General features: G+C 40.4%; 1 protein-coding gene across 2 annotated transcripts in view; it reads left to right on the forward strand.

Annotated features, from left to right (window-relative positions):
- Positions 1 to 16,766, forward strand: part of LOC142490951 (acetylserotonin O-methyltransferase-like) — a 35,196-nt gene that overhangs the window by 4,786 nt on the left and 13,644 nt on the right. The window contains exons 2-3 of one of the 2 annotated variants that reach the window (XM_075593324.1): positions 6,377 to 6,445; positions 16,387 to 16,505. In XM_075593324.1, coding sequence (XP_075449439.1) covers positions 6,377 to 6,445; positions 16,387 to 16,505 — 188 coding nt within the window. The remainder of the gene's footprint in view (positions 1 to 6,376; positions 6,446 to 16,386; positions 16,506 to 16,766) is intronic. The other variant, XM_075593325.1, reaches the window with a different exon arrangement.

A 16,766-nucleotide genomic window follows, 5' to 3' on the forward strand; every position in this document is an offset into this window, starting at 1 on the left:
TAAATATATATATATATATACAGTATATATATATATTTCAAAAATCAGAAATATATATATATATATATATATATATATATATATATATATATATATAAATAAATAAAACAAGGCAGCAGGCACTCTGTAAACAATGAAATACTGATGCTTATCCCATATGCATATTAAAGGAGGTATTACCAGAACTTCATCCGGAAAGAAGAGACAGCACACAGCCAGGTTATGACAATATATTGGGTTAACAAAAACCAAGGCACTACATCCGACGTTTCGGTCAACTACATGTGACCTTCCTCAGGGATGTGCATTGAAAGAGTGCTAGTGAACAAACATATATACCCAAACCAATCAACATAATCAAACTCACCTGTGTGAACACCAATTGCAAACATGCAGAAACAGACAAGTGGCGTTGGTGACACGGAATAAATCTATGCATCACACCGCCATCTTGCAGCATCATCTGTCACAATGTACACGTGCAGGCACTGTGACTCACTCTTCCCTGCAGCCGCGCCAACCTACGGCGCTGTCGCATGACGTCACACTGTGCGCCGTGCTCGCGCTTGAGCATTGCGGACCGAGGTTTCACCTAGCCTGCACATGTAAACAAATGGCAGTGTATGTGCGGCAGCGACGCTCATAGGTACCTGGGTGCACTACATAGCACAAACTACCAAATTGCTGCCACCACAGCACGGACATGTGACCAGTAAATACAGAGCACCACCTTCACTGTGCCTGCCCATTATGTCTGTTGGCAAAACGATTTACCAATGCGCATGCGCGAACACGGCGCACAGTGTGACGTCACGCGACAGCACCATAGGTTGGCGCGGCTGTAGGGAAGAGTGAGTCACAGTGCCTGCATCTGTACATTGTGACAGATGATGCTGCAAGATGGCGGTGCGCTCCACAGATTGATTGCGTGTCACCAACGCCATATGTCTGTTTCTGCATGTTTGCAATTCTTGTTCACACAGGGGAGTTTCATTATGTTGATTGGTTTGGGTATATATGTTTATTCACTGGCACTCTTTCAATGCACATCCCTGAGGAAGGTCACATGTACCTGACCGAAACGTCAGATGCAGTGCCTTGGTTTTTGTTACCCCAATATATTGTCATATCAACCTGGCTGTGTGCTGTCTCTTCTTTCCGGATGAAGTTCTGGTAATACCTGCTGTTTATATATATATACAGACACACACACACACACACACACACGCACGCACGCACACACACACACACACACATTGACACACACACACACACATTGACACACACACACACACAGCCACTGACACACACAGAGCTACTGACCCACACACAGAGCTACTGACCCACACACAGAGCTAATGACCGACACTGCCACTAACCCACACACGCACACACAGAGCCACTGACCCACAGACCCACACTGCCACTGACCCACACACCCACACCCACAGAGCCACTGACACACACACAGTCACTGACCCATATACTCACACAGAGCCACTGACCCACACACCCAGAGCCACTGAACCACACACAGAGCCACTGAACCACACACAGAGCCACTGAACCACACATAGAGCCACTGAACCACACACAGAGCCACTGACCCACACACACACAGAGCCACTGACCCACACACCCAGTGACACACTCACAGAGACAGTGACACACTCACAGAGCCAGTGACACACATGCACAGAGCCAGTGACACACACACACACAGAGCCAGTGACACACACATACAGAGCCACACCCACAGAGCCACACCCACAGAGACACACACACACAAACACACACACACACACACACACACACACACACACACACACACACACACACACACACACACACACACACACACACACACACACACACACACTGTACAAATGGGCCATAGTTTTGTAAAGCAAGCAGTTTTGCTTTTGTTTCCTTCCAATCAGATGCCCCTTTGAATACATTGACATTTTACAGCAGCAATACAGGTTAACTTTCCGTTTTAAAAATAGTTTATTTATTACAGGTTTTAAGTACAATAGGTTTGAATAGCGGAAGAAAGTGATACTTGCAACTCTTGTGTTTTATTTTATTCTGCTCATACTGTCACGGTGGACACGAACTTATCAACACTTTTTATATTTTTGTGATTCACGATTGAACAGGAAATTGATTGAAAGGTGGCAAAATAAATTGTGATTTATTTCCTTGCTAGTGAGAAAAGCGTAAATAAAAAACACAGTCTGAGGTTATTTTGAAACAGAATAACACGTGAATTTATTCAAGTCAAGTGCACAACGGAGACAGCTTTTGAAAAAAAGCTCTCTAACAATAACATGGTATGCCATATATTTATACCCTAAAACCTAAAGCTCCACCCCTTTATGGGGGGCTTGCACGTCACTAATATTACCTCATTTTGTAATACATAACAATACTAAAGCTGATGTCATTTTGTAATACATAATAATACTGGATAACTGTCTGTCAGCTAAAAACCATTATAGCGTTAAATGGGATGTGCCTATTTTGCCACATTGTATGAGAATCAGTTTCTCTGTAAGAATCTGAGCTTATCTCAAGGGTTCTCACAACTTCTAGCCTGTTTACACTTTCAATTTGAAGCTGATTGGATGAGGAAAGATCAATAAAGTCAGCTAAGAGCGAAAACATTCCATTCTCTGCTTCATACGTTTGTTCATACAGAAATGAAACACAGAAATGAAACACAGAGACAAGACAAGATGGCGGATTGAAATATTCAAACAAAATGGCTTCATCCTAAATGCTGTTATGTTGTTATGTCAGACCCCCTAATGTCTCAACTTCGTCACTAGACAAACACACGACAACTTCAGAATATACTTAATACAACACTTACTGGGATGGGGAAACAAATTAAATTGTCCTTTGTGAGAAAGTGCAAGAAATGCAGTCTCTTTAAAAGCCCACTTGGCTAGATCGCAAGTTGCCGATCTAATAACTTTGCCAAATCAAAGAATTTCGTTAAAGTTTGTAGGAATTCGTTCTGGAGTCACCAGGGCTAACGAATTCCGAAGATTTGGGTAAATTCTTGGTTGCGATATTATTAACCTCTTGCGTCTTGGATCCACTACCTCTGTGCTTGAACGAAATCCTGCGTAAAGCGTAGTCACATGAATCGTATCTGGATCACACTGGTGTTAGTCCGGCGGGCACAGTTAAAGGGTTCACCAGTCTAGCCTTAACATGGACACCCAATCCCCTCCGTGGGAACATTTAACCCATCAATCCCTGATTTGCCCGTAGTTTGCAAAACGGGCAAAAAAGGCTTTCCGGTCTGCAAAGCGCATGTGCTCACTTGACACCCATGCAGTTTAGCATACCTGGAATACACCCTTTCCCTGCCGACCCTGGGTCTGGAGTTTTGCTCCACGGTGCGAATAGCTCCTGCGGGGTGCCTGGATCTGGCACTTTGCAACATCCTGGTCATTTTCACACCTTGGATCTCTGAGACTTTTCATCCCTGCATTTTCCCTAGACTTAGAGGCTCCTGCTTAGCGGGACCCCTTTGAAATACAGGAAGGAAAATACCCTCAGCTCATTCACACTTAGCACATTTACATGCCAAAGGATTTCTTCCCGGGCTTACAGAAAACAGTTCCTGCCTGTAAATTTTAAATTCACAGTATAACACACTTTATTAAAACATCATGTTTTGGGTGTACCACCACTGTAATTTTTATATGTGTGAGCATGGTTTATTTATTTACACTTGCCCACAAACATTCAGGGTGCTTGGTGCCTTGGTTCGCGAGTTAGCCCCCTTAATTGAAAATGCTTGCTTGTGGGGAGCCAAGTTCACCTACTTCCCACGTCAATTGACACATTTCCCACGGCAATAGACGTTCTGCCTTTCAAGTTACGGGGCTAACAAGGTACAGATACATTTTATCGGTAAAGAATTTCAAATCTAACCGCAAGCCAATTATTCAATTGACTTGTGGTTACGAGGTCGAATGGATAGATACCAATACTTCAAACAGACCTCCAAACCAAAGCCAAGCTTCTTCAATCAGCACTGGCTTTGGTGCTCACAACGCCATCTTGTACCGCAAAATATCATAGCACACTTTGCCTTTATTTCTATTACAGCAGGCAGGGAATAAGCTGCAAATTGGGGTTAAGAAGGCTGGGAAAAGGCAAATACAACAGTGCAGTGTAAATACTTTTAACCCCTTCATTCCCAATGCAAGTTGGGGTTATTCAGCCGGGTATAATACCTTTATTTAGGCCTGATTACCCTCTCCTCACTACACATATGCCTTAGAGCAGGACAGAACTTCTTACAGTTACAGTGGCGGCCGCCTTTATTCTCCTGTGGCCTTTTCCCCGCAATTTTAAAAATCGCGGGCAAATCGCGGGCTGATGCGGGCAGTTTTCAGCCGTTTTGGGCGCCTGCGGGCATTTCTATTGTTTAGCGCTAAGCGCTTTCATTGTCTAGTGCTATTAGCGCTATCAGCTGATTTCGGGCCGCACAGAGAAGGCATGTGAGAAACAGATAACATCCCTGCATTTTTCCGGGTAAGTCAGAGGATAGGAGGGGCCACAGCAGTACTCACCTAATATATTCTTGCCCGGATTGCCAAACCCTGGTCTGATTATTCATTTTTAACACCAGCTGGTGTCCTTCGAGCTGGGGCTCTACCAGAGTAAAAAAAAGTATGCTGCGGCTCCAGAGACGGTGACAGCTGTGGGCAGTTGCAGCAGCTCAATATTGGCTGCACACAACTTTTCTCCACGCTGTCACAGAAAGCTGTGGTTTGTTGCCAGCGGCATTCCGGCAGCTAGGAATGGTAATCTGGCTACCTCTATTACAATATATTCTGAAAATATTTACAAAATATTACCTAATGGTAATATTAGGGTAAATATTATTATAAGAACAATAAGTTAAAAAGCACTGACTCAATTCAATGCAAACACATAATAATGGTGTAAGAATATGAATTAAGAACACTGTCTCTTACTTTTGAGCTTTATTAATTTGTAGAGTAGTTTAATCTACTTTTAGTAACCCACTGTAATTTGCCAGTGTGTTCAACTCCACACTCCTAACTTGAGAGGGGGGAAAGGTATTTCAAGTAGACTATTATTCTTCTGAAATATAAGATTTTTTTTATAAATATAGTTATACAGTCCAGTAGGAATGTAGCTTGCATTGCACTTTAATTTTTTTAAATAATATTAAAACTGCCAAATGTATCAGCTGCATATCAGTTTATTCCTATTAATTTCATAAGTTTTGCAATTTCTTTATCATTAAAGGAATATAATCTTAAGTTTAAGAAGAAGTTGGCAATGATGATTAAATATGTATCATTATCTTAATCATTATCTCTATCATCTCTATCTCTATCAATATCATCTTTATCTTCTCTATCTATCATCTCTACCATCTCTATCTCTCAGAAGCACAAAAACTCCCCAAATATGTGGGAAAATAAGAGAAACACAAAATAGTGCATTTATGTATAAATCAGCATTGTGATGTTAATTGAAAGGTATTTCACTCACAATTGAGAAGTTGAAAATAAGCATTGTGGTTATTCAGTTACCAACTCAGAGGAGTTCTTCCAATGCGTACTAGTGGATATTCATCAGGAAAAGGATAGAAAGATGGGGTGATCCCCATATGTGAACAGAACAGAAGGACACAGATAGTATAGATTTGTTTTCTAAACAGGTAATAAAAAAGTAATACACTTAAGTGCTAAAGGTGCATGCATGTGGATCACCCTGGACCAGAAAGTGGATATGGTTCTTGTCACCTTTTCTTTGAAATAGCACATGTGGTGGCCATCCACAGGGAGTTCTAATCAGGTACAAGCATAGACCATGCTAAACTTGGTCCAGGATCCTCAGAATGGTCTTCCAGATAGCTCAGGGGGGCTCCAAATGGTCTGAACACTCACCCAATGCGTTTCACTCAGATGAGCTTCATCATGGGTTGATGTAACGTATAATCAATAAATCAATTTAACCCCTGATGAAGCTCCTCTGAATAAAATGCGTAGGGTGAGTGTGCAGACCATTTGGAGCCCCCTTGAGCTGTGTGGATGAAACGTGGGATCTGTACGGAAAGCCCCATTCAAGTCAATGGGGCTTTTGGGATCGCATTGTTAAGCGCTAACAAAGCTTATATAATAAGCCCCTATATGTTTAGCATTATCTCTATCCTTATCTCTGTCCTTATCTCTATTCAGATCTCTGTCCTTATCTCTTATTACTATACTGTTCAATCATCTAAATCCTGATCTCTTTCCGTATCCGTTATCTCAATCCTTATCTCTTATCACCTGTACAATAATTTATAAATCTAAAATGTTATATTGTTTTTCAGAGAAGGCAAACCCCAGTATGAAAGGGCTTTTGGAATATCATCCAAAGATATATTTGAAGCTCTTTACAGGTACTGTAACTTGTTTGATTCAACATTTTTAATACTAATCTCTGTATCTTCACTTGCTATCAAAATGACATATTTGCCTCAACAACTGAAGAACATTATTAAAACAATTTTTAGAACATTTGTGAAACAATTAGAACAGGATTGGAACAATTCTATCACAGAGGATAGATTGGGAAAGTCTCAGAATACCAAAAGTGCTCAGCACGAAGGGACCTAATCATTGTGAGAAGAAATTAAAAACATTTTGCAATATTAAATAAACCGTTATTACAAGAACATTCAAAATTATTTTCTTCTCAAAAGGTTTAAATTAGCTGTTGTTAAAATGTAAATGTGTAACTTTTTTTTGTTATTTAGAAAATCTTAAGCATTCACATTCTATTTATTGAACTCGCATACACTATAATTTCAGAATCCGTTATTTTCTTTTTTTAGGAAATATAAATCTTTTTCAAAGTTTGGAAATAGTATGTGCTTTCCTTAGCAAGTACAACTTTGAGTGGGGGAGGAGACTTGATTGTCAATCTTGCTTGTTCAATCCCAATCAAAAGGTAATCAGATTTATGCATCCCCTACCTGTAAATGAATAGTTGCCTTCTTGAGACATTTGTTTCTAAACATTTGCCCTGAGGGAAATTAATGCCCACTGCCATCCACACACATTTCAAACAACAGTAGTTGACAAGGTAAAAGCCGATGCCAGGGATGTAATAAACAGGGATGTAATAAACAGACGAGAACTAAGCAAGAACCAAAGAGATCAGCACAACTATCACTTTGTCCTCATCTCTTTTTGCTACTTTAAATTGAGCTGATTAACTTTCAGTCTTGTGATATATAGAATATGGATGGGACCACACTCCAAAATCAACATCTGCTTGCATGTGGCCTCAATACCAGGAGATTAGAAGAGAGAGAGAAGAGAGAGATAAGAGATAGAAGAGAGAGAAGAGAAAGAAGAGAAGAGAGAGAGAAGAGAGAGAGAAGAGAGAGAGAAGAGAGAGAGAAGAGAGAGAGAAGAGAGAGAGAAGAGAGAGAGACACACAAAATGGTCACGATAACACTGGAAATCACAAATGCAGCATATAATATAAATCTGAAAGATATATAAATACATCTATAATATAATGCCTGGTGGTCCTAATGGAAAGTTAAATATAAAGACACAAAAGAAAACAAAATCCTTATAAAAGCACTCAAAAATAACCGCAAATACACATGATGTATGAAAGTAATCAAAGAATGAATTTTAATTTAACACATTAGATACACAAACAATTAAAAAAAAAATATAAGAGAACACACTGAAAAGACCTCCAAAATAGAAAAAAAGGAACTTGCTATTAGCTGCAAATGTAGAAAAAAAGAGGAAAGAAGCGTACTGCCAAGGAGTCAGGTGGTATTAAACTAAAGTCTATTTATTCAGCACAAGTACAACACATCACCCAAAGGAGGTGAATTTCCTCCTACTCGTTTCAGGCACACCACTACGGACTCTCCAAGACTCAAGGAGTGGGTAATATCTCTTCAAGATATTTCAATGTGGTTTATGGACATATATGAGTACCAGTATGTGGTATATTTCCTCCAATGAGGTCACATCAAGGTGAAATCTAGCATTTTTGATTGTTTCCTTCAGGAGAAGTTATATTGATTTTTGACTGGTCGCTCACATATCACACTATATAAAATACCCACTCCATGTTAGAGTCATATGCATGAGCCCTACATTTGAATTATTGATGTTATTGCGTGAAGATTTCACCTTCTTTGGAGCACCCACTCTCTATTTATATTAGCTGCAGATAGCTAGTATATAGTTTGCAAATACAAAATTTTTTTTATAAAGAAAGCAGGGGGAAAGAAAAACCCCTTGCTGACTAATTAAATTAGGATTCTAAATGAAGCCTGACATAATAAAGGTGAAGTCTGTGTAGGGAGATGGTGGAGCACTGCAAAGAATTAGGGCTGGAGGCAGATCCGTGAAAAGTAAAAATGCTTTATTCCAGATGCATGGTAGCAACAGCTACATTAAAAAGGGTCCTCTAACGCGTTTCGCGCTATGACAGCGCTTTATCAAATAAAGGTGAAGCCCGGTTAGCTATCATCTGGTGAGAGTGATCCCAGTGTTAAAAGGCTGGTCTCCTGTGACACATATTATTAATGACATTAAAAATTAAATACAGCTCCCTCTTGATATGCTGTATAATATATATATATATATATATATATATATATATATATATATATATATATATATATCAAATGAAAATATTACTGTATGCTCATTTGCATGTCTTAGCAGGTCTGCAACCCCGCCTTTCACCATTATCACCCAGCACACAGCACTTCCACTTCCACTGCAGCAAGGGATTCTGGGAAATTACATGCAAATGAGCAGACAGTACCACCGTTTGCTTCAAAACCATTAATATGGTTCCCTATAGGCTTAATCTTGCTGCATGGTCGCAGCTTTGAGCACAGCCAGGTTAAGATGCATAGCCAGTAAACCCACCAACAGACAGCTGTTTCTACCTTAATTGGTCTCATCAGTGTGGGGTTGGTTATACTGGCAATGCAAAAAATAAAAAATATATATATATATATATATATATATATATATATATAGTGAAGATGACCTAGGCGCAAAGGGAAAGAAACAGGAAAGTGAGGGAATCAAAATTAATCCTAACTTGATTTGAAAATAATGAGGCACTTCAGCTGGTAGGGATCTCTGAACAGATAGACTTGTCACTGTATCCAATTGGATCTGTTTAAGAGTGTAACTGCATCCGTAGAAACTTTTGATTAATACACTATCAAATAGAACTTGGAGATAATATAATCAGTGCAATACTTAGATGGGTTATAGTCTTCTTAGAAATTATATTTATTATAGAAACTTCCTTAGGTATAAAATAAAACAGCAATTGCAAATATGAGAGAGGGTCACACTATGTAGACTAGATAGTAATAATGTCCCAATATGAATCCAAGTCTTTAAAAAGACTTTATGCCTCCTTGGGTGTAATTCCTATAGCATAGGATAATGCTCACACAGATAAAACAATCGTGGTAGTTCTCCTTACCTTCCGTGATGATCTTCTGGGTGGTGGGTTGTGGAATATATCGTCTTGTTGGCAGTGTGAGACACTGTTTGGAGAGAGGGGGGGGAGAGAGGAAGGGGCTAGCCTGCCTCTCCTTCCTATTTCTCCGTCGGTTCACTCACCCCTCTTCAATATGTCCGTGTATCAGTGCTTTCCGCGTCTCCAGATGCACTGCTACCCTCTACCTCAATCTCCTCCTCTGTCGCTGAACTAGAAATCTGTACTTCCAGCGTCTCCAGACGCGCGGCTTGCCTAGACCACACTCACCGCTTCTGCATCATGTGGGGAGCCTCTTCGCGTCTCGCAAGACGTTCAGCTTAGAAACTGCACCGTCTGAAGCTCAATCAACACTGCAGTCTATTTCAGCCTAGTCTGCTGTGAAACAGACCTAGGAAAGGGGGACAATCCTCTCACAGTAGTGTTCCTCTCTCAGATGATTAACCCTACGCGTTTCAACATAAAGGTCTTCATCAGATTTGAGCATCCACTTCAGGCCCGAATAATTTTCAGCTTTTTATGGATGTACAGCGGTTTCAACAACTGAAGGTAGCTGCAGTAAATGCCTGGCAAAGCATCACAAATTAGATAACCCAGCGTTTGGTGACTTCAAGCAGTCATTGCCTGCAAAGGATTCTCGATAAAGAATTAAAAATTAACATTTTATTTATGATTGTGTTAATTTGTCCAATTACATTTGAGCCCCTGATGTAAGGGGACTGTGTATGAAAATGGTTGCAATTCCTATAAACATTTCATACGATTTTTTTGTTCAACCCCTTGAATTAAAGCTGAAAGTCTGCACTTCTATTGCATCTCAGTTGTTTCATTTCAAATCCATTGTGGTGGCGTACAGAGAAAAAATTATGAAAATTGTGTCAGTGTCCAATTATTTCCGGACCTAACTGTGTATATATATATATATATATATATATATATATATATATATATATATATATAAAAAGAAAAGACAGATGGCACACACATATTGCAGTAAAGTAGGTGCTTTTCCCATATAGACAGTAGGTATAAATGAGCTCCTTACAGGCAGATCCAGAGTCCCAGGCCCACAAAGCAAGGAAGAGACAGCACACTCTGTAGTATCCAAAAAAAGAAGTGTATTAGTAGAAAACAGGCACATTCACCAACAAAGCAAGGAAGAGACAGCACACTCAGTAGTATCCAAAAAGAAGTGTATTAGTAGCCTGTTTTCTCCTGCCGGGAGCCCTAACAACGCGACTGCGGCCCTAACAACCGACCGCACGCGTCCCCGGCAACCTGCGCTTTCTGAGAGGCGCGCTATGCGCGCACACGCCCCCGCATCTCCCCACGAGCGGCTGCTTAGCTCCCGACCGCCGTGGTGAGTACCCGGAGTGGGGGCCGCAAAACGGAGGGGGGACCTGGCTACATATATATATATATATATGTACACTTCACGTTTATATTTATTTATTTATTCACTTTCACCACAGTATTATCTGTTTTACACATTTACTTTACTCATTGTACAGTGTTTGAGCGCCATCCAGTGTTTTTGTTTATAATAAGCGTAATTGTGCCGTGATCTGTAACTTGATTATAAAGCACAAGAAGAGAAAAATGATGGGACAAATGATGGGACGTATCCCCTAAGCTAGGGGTGAACAAACTGGGTGGGCTGGGCACAACATTTTCAGGGGGGGAGTGGCATGGTGCTTGCAGAGGCCCCATGCTCTTCCCCACAACATTTAAATTACATGGAGGGGAGAGTACAAGACCTCTTTAACCTCCAGCAGCTTCTAGCAACGCGTGGCCAAAGCAATGTTACTGTACATGACATAATTTGACATCATGACGTCAGAATACGCCGGAGAACAGGTAAGGTGTGGGGGGGGGGGGGGGGTGCGAGCAGGTGGGGAGAGCAGGCAGGGAGGAGTATAACAAAAAGTATGTGCACCCCTGTCCAAGTATTCAAATTTGAATGCTAAAAAGTAGTACAAACCTTCAAAAACTGCATCGTATTTATGACGTTTATTGTGTGACTTCATACCTATTGTATGACACACAGGGGCCTATGCTATAAGTCCCGATAAAAAATAAATTGCAGTGCCGTTTACACCGGCAGTTTTGACAGCGTTGCTTTCACGGTTTTCAGAAAACCTTGATTACCTGTGATAGCAAAATTCCCAAAACTGGTGAGTTGCCGGCGGTGTGATGATCGCCTGAGCTATGCATATCTTGCCAGCGATCAAAAGTTTTTAATATAAATATTAATACTAGTATAGATGGGAAGGGGGTCTCCGGTGCAGAACTGTTTAGATTTCAGATAGGGGACACCCTGCTTCCCGAGATACAGCCCCGTATATGGGTGTCGGTATCTCCTATGCATTTAAATGTCTCGCGTCACGTGACCGTGGGATTTAAATCCATAAGAGTTACCGACACCCCATAACGGGGCCTGTATCTCGGGAAGCAAGGGGTCCCTGGACTTCAAATCAACAAGGTTCTTCTCCAGAGACCCCCTGCAACAAAAAAGTAGTTATTAACATTAAAATGAAAAATAAAAAATATGTTTTACCTTCGCGGCTATCTGCAGTGGTAATGAAGCTGCTTTAATGACATTTCTACTAATAGTGTGCAGGAGCAGGGGGTCTCCTGAGATGAACCGCATTGATTTCAGCCTTAGGGACACCCTGTTTCCCGAGTTACAGTCCCTGGTATTTAAATCCCCAGGTCACGTGATGCGGACAATTTAAAAATGGTGGCGGTACTGGCATCCAATGCCCCTTACCAGGACCTCTACCTCAGAAGCAGGGGGTCTCTGATGCTGAAATCAAAGCGGTTCAGATCAGGAGACAACCTGCTTCTGCACACTATTAATACAAATTACATTAAAGCAGATTCATTACCTTAGCGGTTATCTGCTAAGGCAATGAAGGGGTTAAGGCACAATTGCAGCTTTATTGGGGGCAGTGGGGGTGAGTGAAGGGGTTCTTGCCCAGAGTTGATTATTGGGCCTACCGAGAAGGTTGCGGGATTTGTTAACCCCCCTTCATTACCGTAGCGGTAGTAACCGCTATGGTAATAAAGGAGTTAACCACCTCGAGATCCAGCTGGTAGACCTAATAACCCATTCTGGACCAAGTACCCCCTTCACGCAATACTTCTACCCCAAATAAACATTACAATACCTACTACCCACCCAACCACCCCCTGTAAGCCCACATAAAAGCATTAAAAAAATTATGCACATGATTGATACCAGAGGCCTGCGTTACCAATCCTTTTTCGAAAAAAAAAAAATGCAATACATGGATATAAATACACCCCTCCGCCCATCCCCCACTCCCCCATGCATACATTACAGTAATGGGCAAAATTACTTTTATCCACATATGGATAATAGTGCATTTGTCCATATAAAAATAAACATCAACCAGCAGCATAAAGTAACTAAAACTTGCACTCACCCCTGCCAGCCTGCCAGAATGAAGGGCGTCCTCATCCTCATCACCATCCATGTCCTCCATTGCCAATACAATAAAAAATACAATCTAATGGCCCCTAACCCCTTAAACATCTTAGCGTTTATTAACCACTTTGGTAATTAAGGGGTTAACCCACCCTCCACCAATACCAAACCTGGAGGCCTAACCACCCACCCAGGATCCTACTGTACTACCCTCACTACCCATTAATTTCCCCAGTGTTAAAGCATGCCCATATAATATGTGCATGCTTTGCCACTATAGCAATAAATGGGGAACCTAAAAAAAAACAGGCCCAAAATAAAACACATTACATTCAAAATATACACATTACAAATGCCAAGAAAACAATTAATTGGCACAGTGGTACCTGATACCCATATGATACGGGCATGATTTACCACTTACAGTCAACGGTCAACGGTCAACCAAAAAAATACACAACCACCAACAATATCAAATTCGATCAAAACAATCCCCAAATAAACAATAAACAGGTAAACACAACAAAATTTCCAGCAATCAATAAAGCAAATACCAAATAAAAACCAGAATTAAACTTAAAACAAAAACAAAAATCACATTACTCCAAATCAAACCACAAAAGAAATACCAGAAATAAATACAAGTAAACACAGGTACACGCAAGGTAAACCAACAAGGTGCTCAAGAAGTATGCATAAGTTGCTAACACTGGCCAAATTGAATAAATGAGTTGCAGGTCTTGTCAAATCCTTTAAAAAAAAAAAAAAAAAAAAAAAGAGGTGGGCACATGATACAGTGTCCAACCAGATTGGAGCTGTACCATCTGACCTGAAAATGTGACATCACAGGCCCTATATAAGGCCTGGACACCTCATTTAACAGGAAGAAGATGACGACACAGCATCCATTGGGATTTACCATGTGGTTGGATTGAAAGATGAAGAAAGAAGATAGAAGATTAAAGAAAAGAAGTACAAAATGACAGAAGATAGAAGTAGGTGATAGAAGAATTTTGTTACCTGTTCCAGATCTTTAAGGTGGATGGCGTTGGATTAACTTTGATGACGTAATGGTACAAGAGCTTACAGAAACGCCAGGATTCGGACTGTCAACGCTTCTAAAGATAAGAAAAATATTGAATGTGTATAATTTTATTTTTACAGATTTTTTTTATTGTATTTTTTTTCTTTTTATGTTTTTCATTGCCCATTGACTGATAATGTATGAATCTGTGCCAGCTTAGAGTACAGATAAATACAGTGACAGACAATGCATTTTTTTGCAAATGCTTTTTTCTATTGATTGTTGTTTTTTCCATTTATTGTTTGGCTTAAATAGTTTGTAATTTGGATGGCTTGTTTTTATATAATTTTCTGATTGTTTAGCGTTTTTAATTAATGATTTATTTTGTTGGCTACTGGTTTTAATTGATGTGTTGGCTACTGGTTTTATTAATTAATTAATTTGTTGGCTAGTGCTTTTATGTATTGAATTGCTTGTTTGGCTAGTGCGTTTATTTCTTGAATAATTTGCTTGGCTAGGTGTTTATTGAATTGAATTCTTATGTTTTGGAATAACAGATTTTTATTATTGTGCTGTTTTGGAGATAGATAAATGTTATAGATGTGGCTTACTATTAGGCTTTTTAGTTATTTTATTGTTGGGGTGTTTAGGTGCTTGTGTATATATTTTATTATTGTGTATTTTTGGCCTTCATGCTTTTTGATTAGGTTGCCTATTGACTGCTATAGTGGGTTATGCCCATATTATATGGGCACGATATACCACTGTACCAGTCAATGGGTACAGTGTGGGTATAGAGGGCCCGGGTTGGTGGTTCGATCTCCCTGGTGGGTATCGGGGGAGGGTGGGTTAACCCCTTAATTACTATAGCGGTTAATAACTGCTACGGTGGTTAAGCGGTTAGGGGCCATTAAATTAATTTTTTTATTGTATTGTTTCTTGCAATGAGGATGAGGACTCCCTTCATGCTGGCAGGGGTAAGTGCAAGTTTTATTTACTTTATGCTGCTGGTTGATGTTTAATTTTAAATGGGCAAATGCCCATTTGTGGATAATCCATATGTGGATAATAGTAATTTTGACCGTTGCTGTACTGTATGCATGGGGGGCGGGGGGTGTATTTATATCCATGTATTGCACTTTTAATTTTTTCGGAACAGGATTGGTACTGCAGGCCAGTGGGCCCCCGGACACCCACGGGGACCACCTGGAGGCCCCCTGGACACCCGTGGGAACCACCCAAGGACCCCCAGACACCTGCGGGGACCACCTGGAGGCCCATGGTAACCCACGAGGACCACCTGCCGGGCTCTGGAATCAATCCTGTGCATAAAAAATAACAAATGCTTTTATATGGGGGTACAGGGGGTGGGTTGGTTTTGTATTGGTGTTAGTACATATTGTTACGTTTATTGGGGGCAGAGGGGGTGAGTGAAGGGCCAAGTACCCCCTTAACTCACCCCCTCTGCCCCCAATAAACCTGCTGTTGTTCCTTAACCCCTTCATTGCCTGAGCGGTTAGCTTCTAATGTAATTAAGTTGCCTATAATGCATTTTTATTGCACCTGACACGTGCTGGGTGTCTCCGGTACTGATATTAATGTGTATCACCACCGGCGATTCCCGGCATCAATAAGAGGCAGGAAAAATGCATTTTTTTTCTATGTCCTCTATCAGCACTTCTCAGCAGTTTCTCACCACCCTCACAGCAACTTTTCCTGACGGGAGGATTTTGAGAGGAAATCGACATTTTTTAGCCATGATAGGCCCCGATAACCTACTCGGGGCTACTGGAATTGCATGTATGTGAAAACCTGCCGATAAGTGGCTTATCGGCGCTCGTTTGATGTTACCATGGCAACCGTGACGTCACATGAACCCGGACGTCGCATTGCCATGGTCAAACGTCCTGAAGCCGGCTGATCCTCGGTAAGCAGAGGTTGCAGAGGCCTTGCGCGGTCCCCCGGCATTTAATTTAAATGCCTTGGGGAACAGCGTGGGACCTCTGCAACCGACTGCGCACCCCCCAAAAATATTGCGCCCCCACAGTTTGCGCACCACTGGTTTATAATATAAGCCCCATAGTTTGTTATTGAAATGATTTTTCATACACAGTGGCATGTTACTTGATACAATTTAAAAAAAATGAATGTCTATATTTTATTTATTGTCAGTAGTATATTTATGACTCTTGGTACAGTACAGAGGTTGAACATTTTAAGCACTCAAACAAACTACCAATAACTATATACTGACACCCTTCCATGATGTTTGATGTTGACCTTTTTTTCTTTACAATTTCCAAATGTAATGAATATTTCAAAAATATTATTAAGGACTAACAGATTTTATTGATTACTGCAGGTCAGAGGATCAGATGAAATCCTTCATGGGTTTTATGGACTCAATATGGAATATATGCGGAAAAGATGTGATTGCAGCTTTTGACCTCTCTGTTTTTAGCACAGTATATGATCTAGGAGGTAAAGTCATGTATATTAAAAATTATATTATTAGAATTCCGATAATTAGTGATTGTAATTTACCTTCTCAGTGACTGAGTTTAGTGCAGTGCACTAAACAGTATCACTAAAGTGATTGTCAGATAAATTAAGAAATTAGATGATGCAAGAGTATTTCTCTACTAAACAATTTTATGAGCAATCACATAGACTAATTTCTAACAGCTCAAAGATCTACTTTAACTCTGTATATCAAACTGGTTAGAAAATCAGAGCTCATTT

The sequence above is a fragment of the Ascaphus truei genome, chromosome 3, assembly GCF_040206685.1.
Source record: "Ascaphus truei isolate aAscTru1 chromosome 3, aAscTru1.hap1, whole genome shotgun sequence".
Classification (NCBI taxonomy): domain Eukaryota; kingdom Metazoa; phylum Chordata; class Amphibia; order Anura; family Ascaphidae; genus Ascaphus; species Ascaphus truei.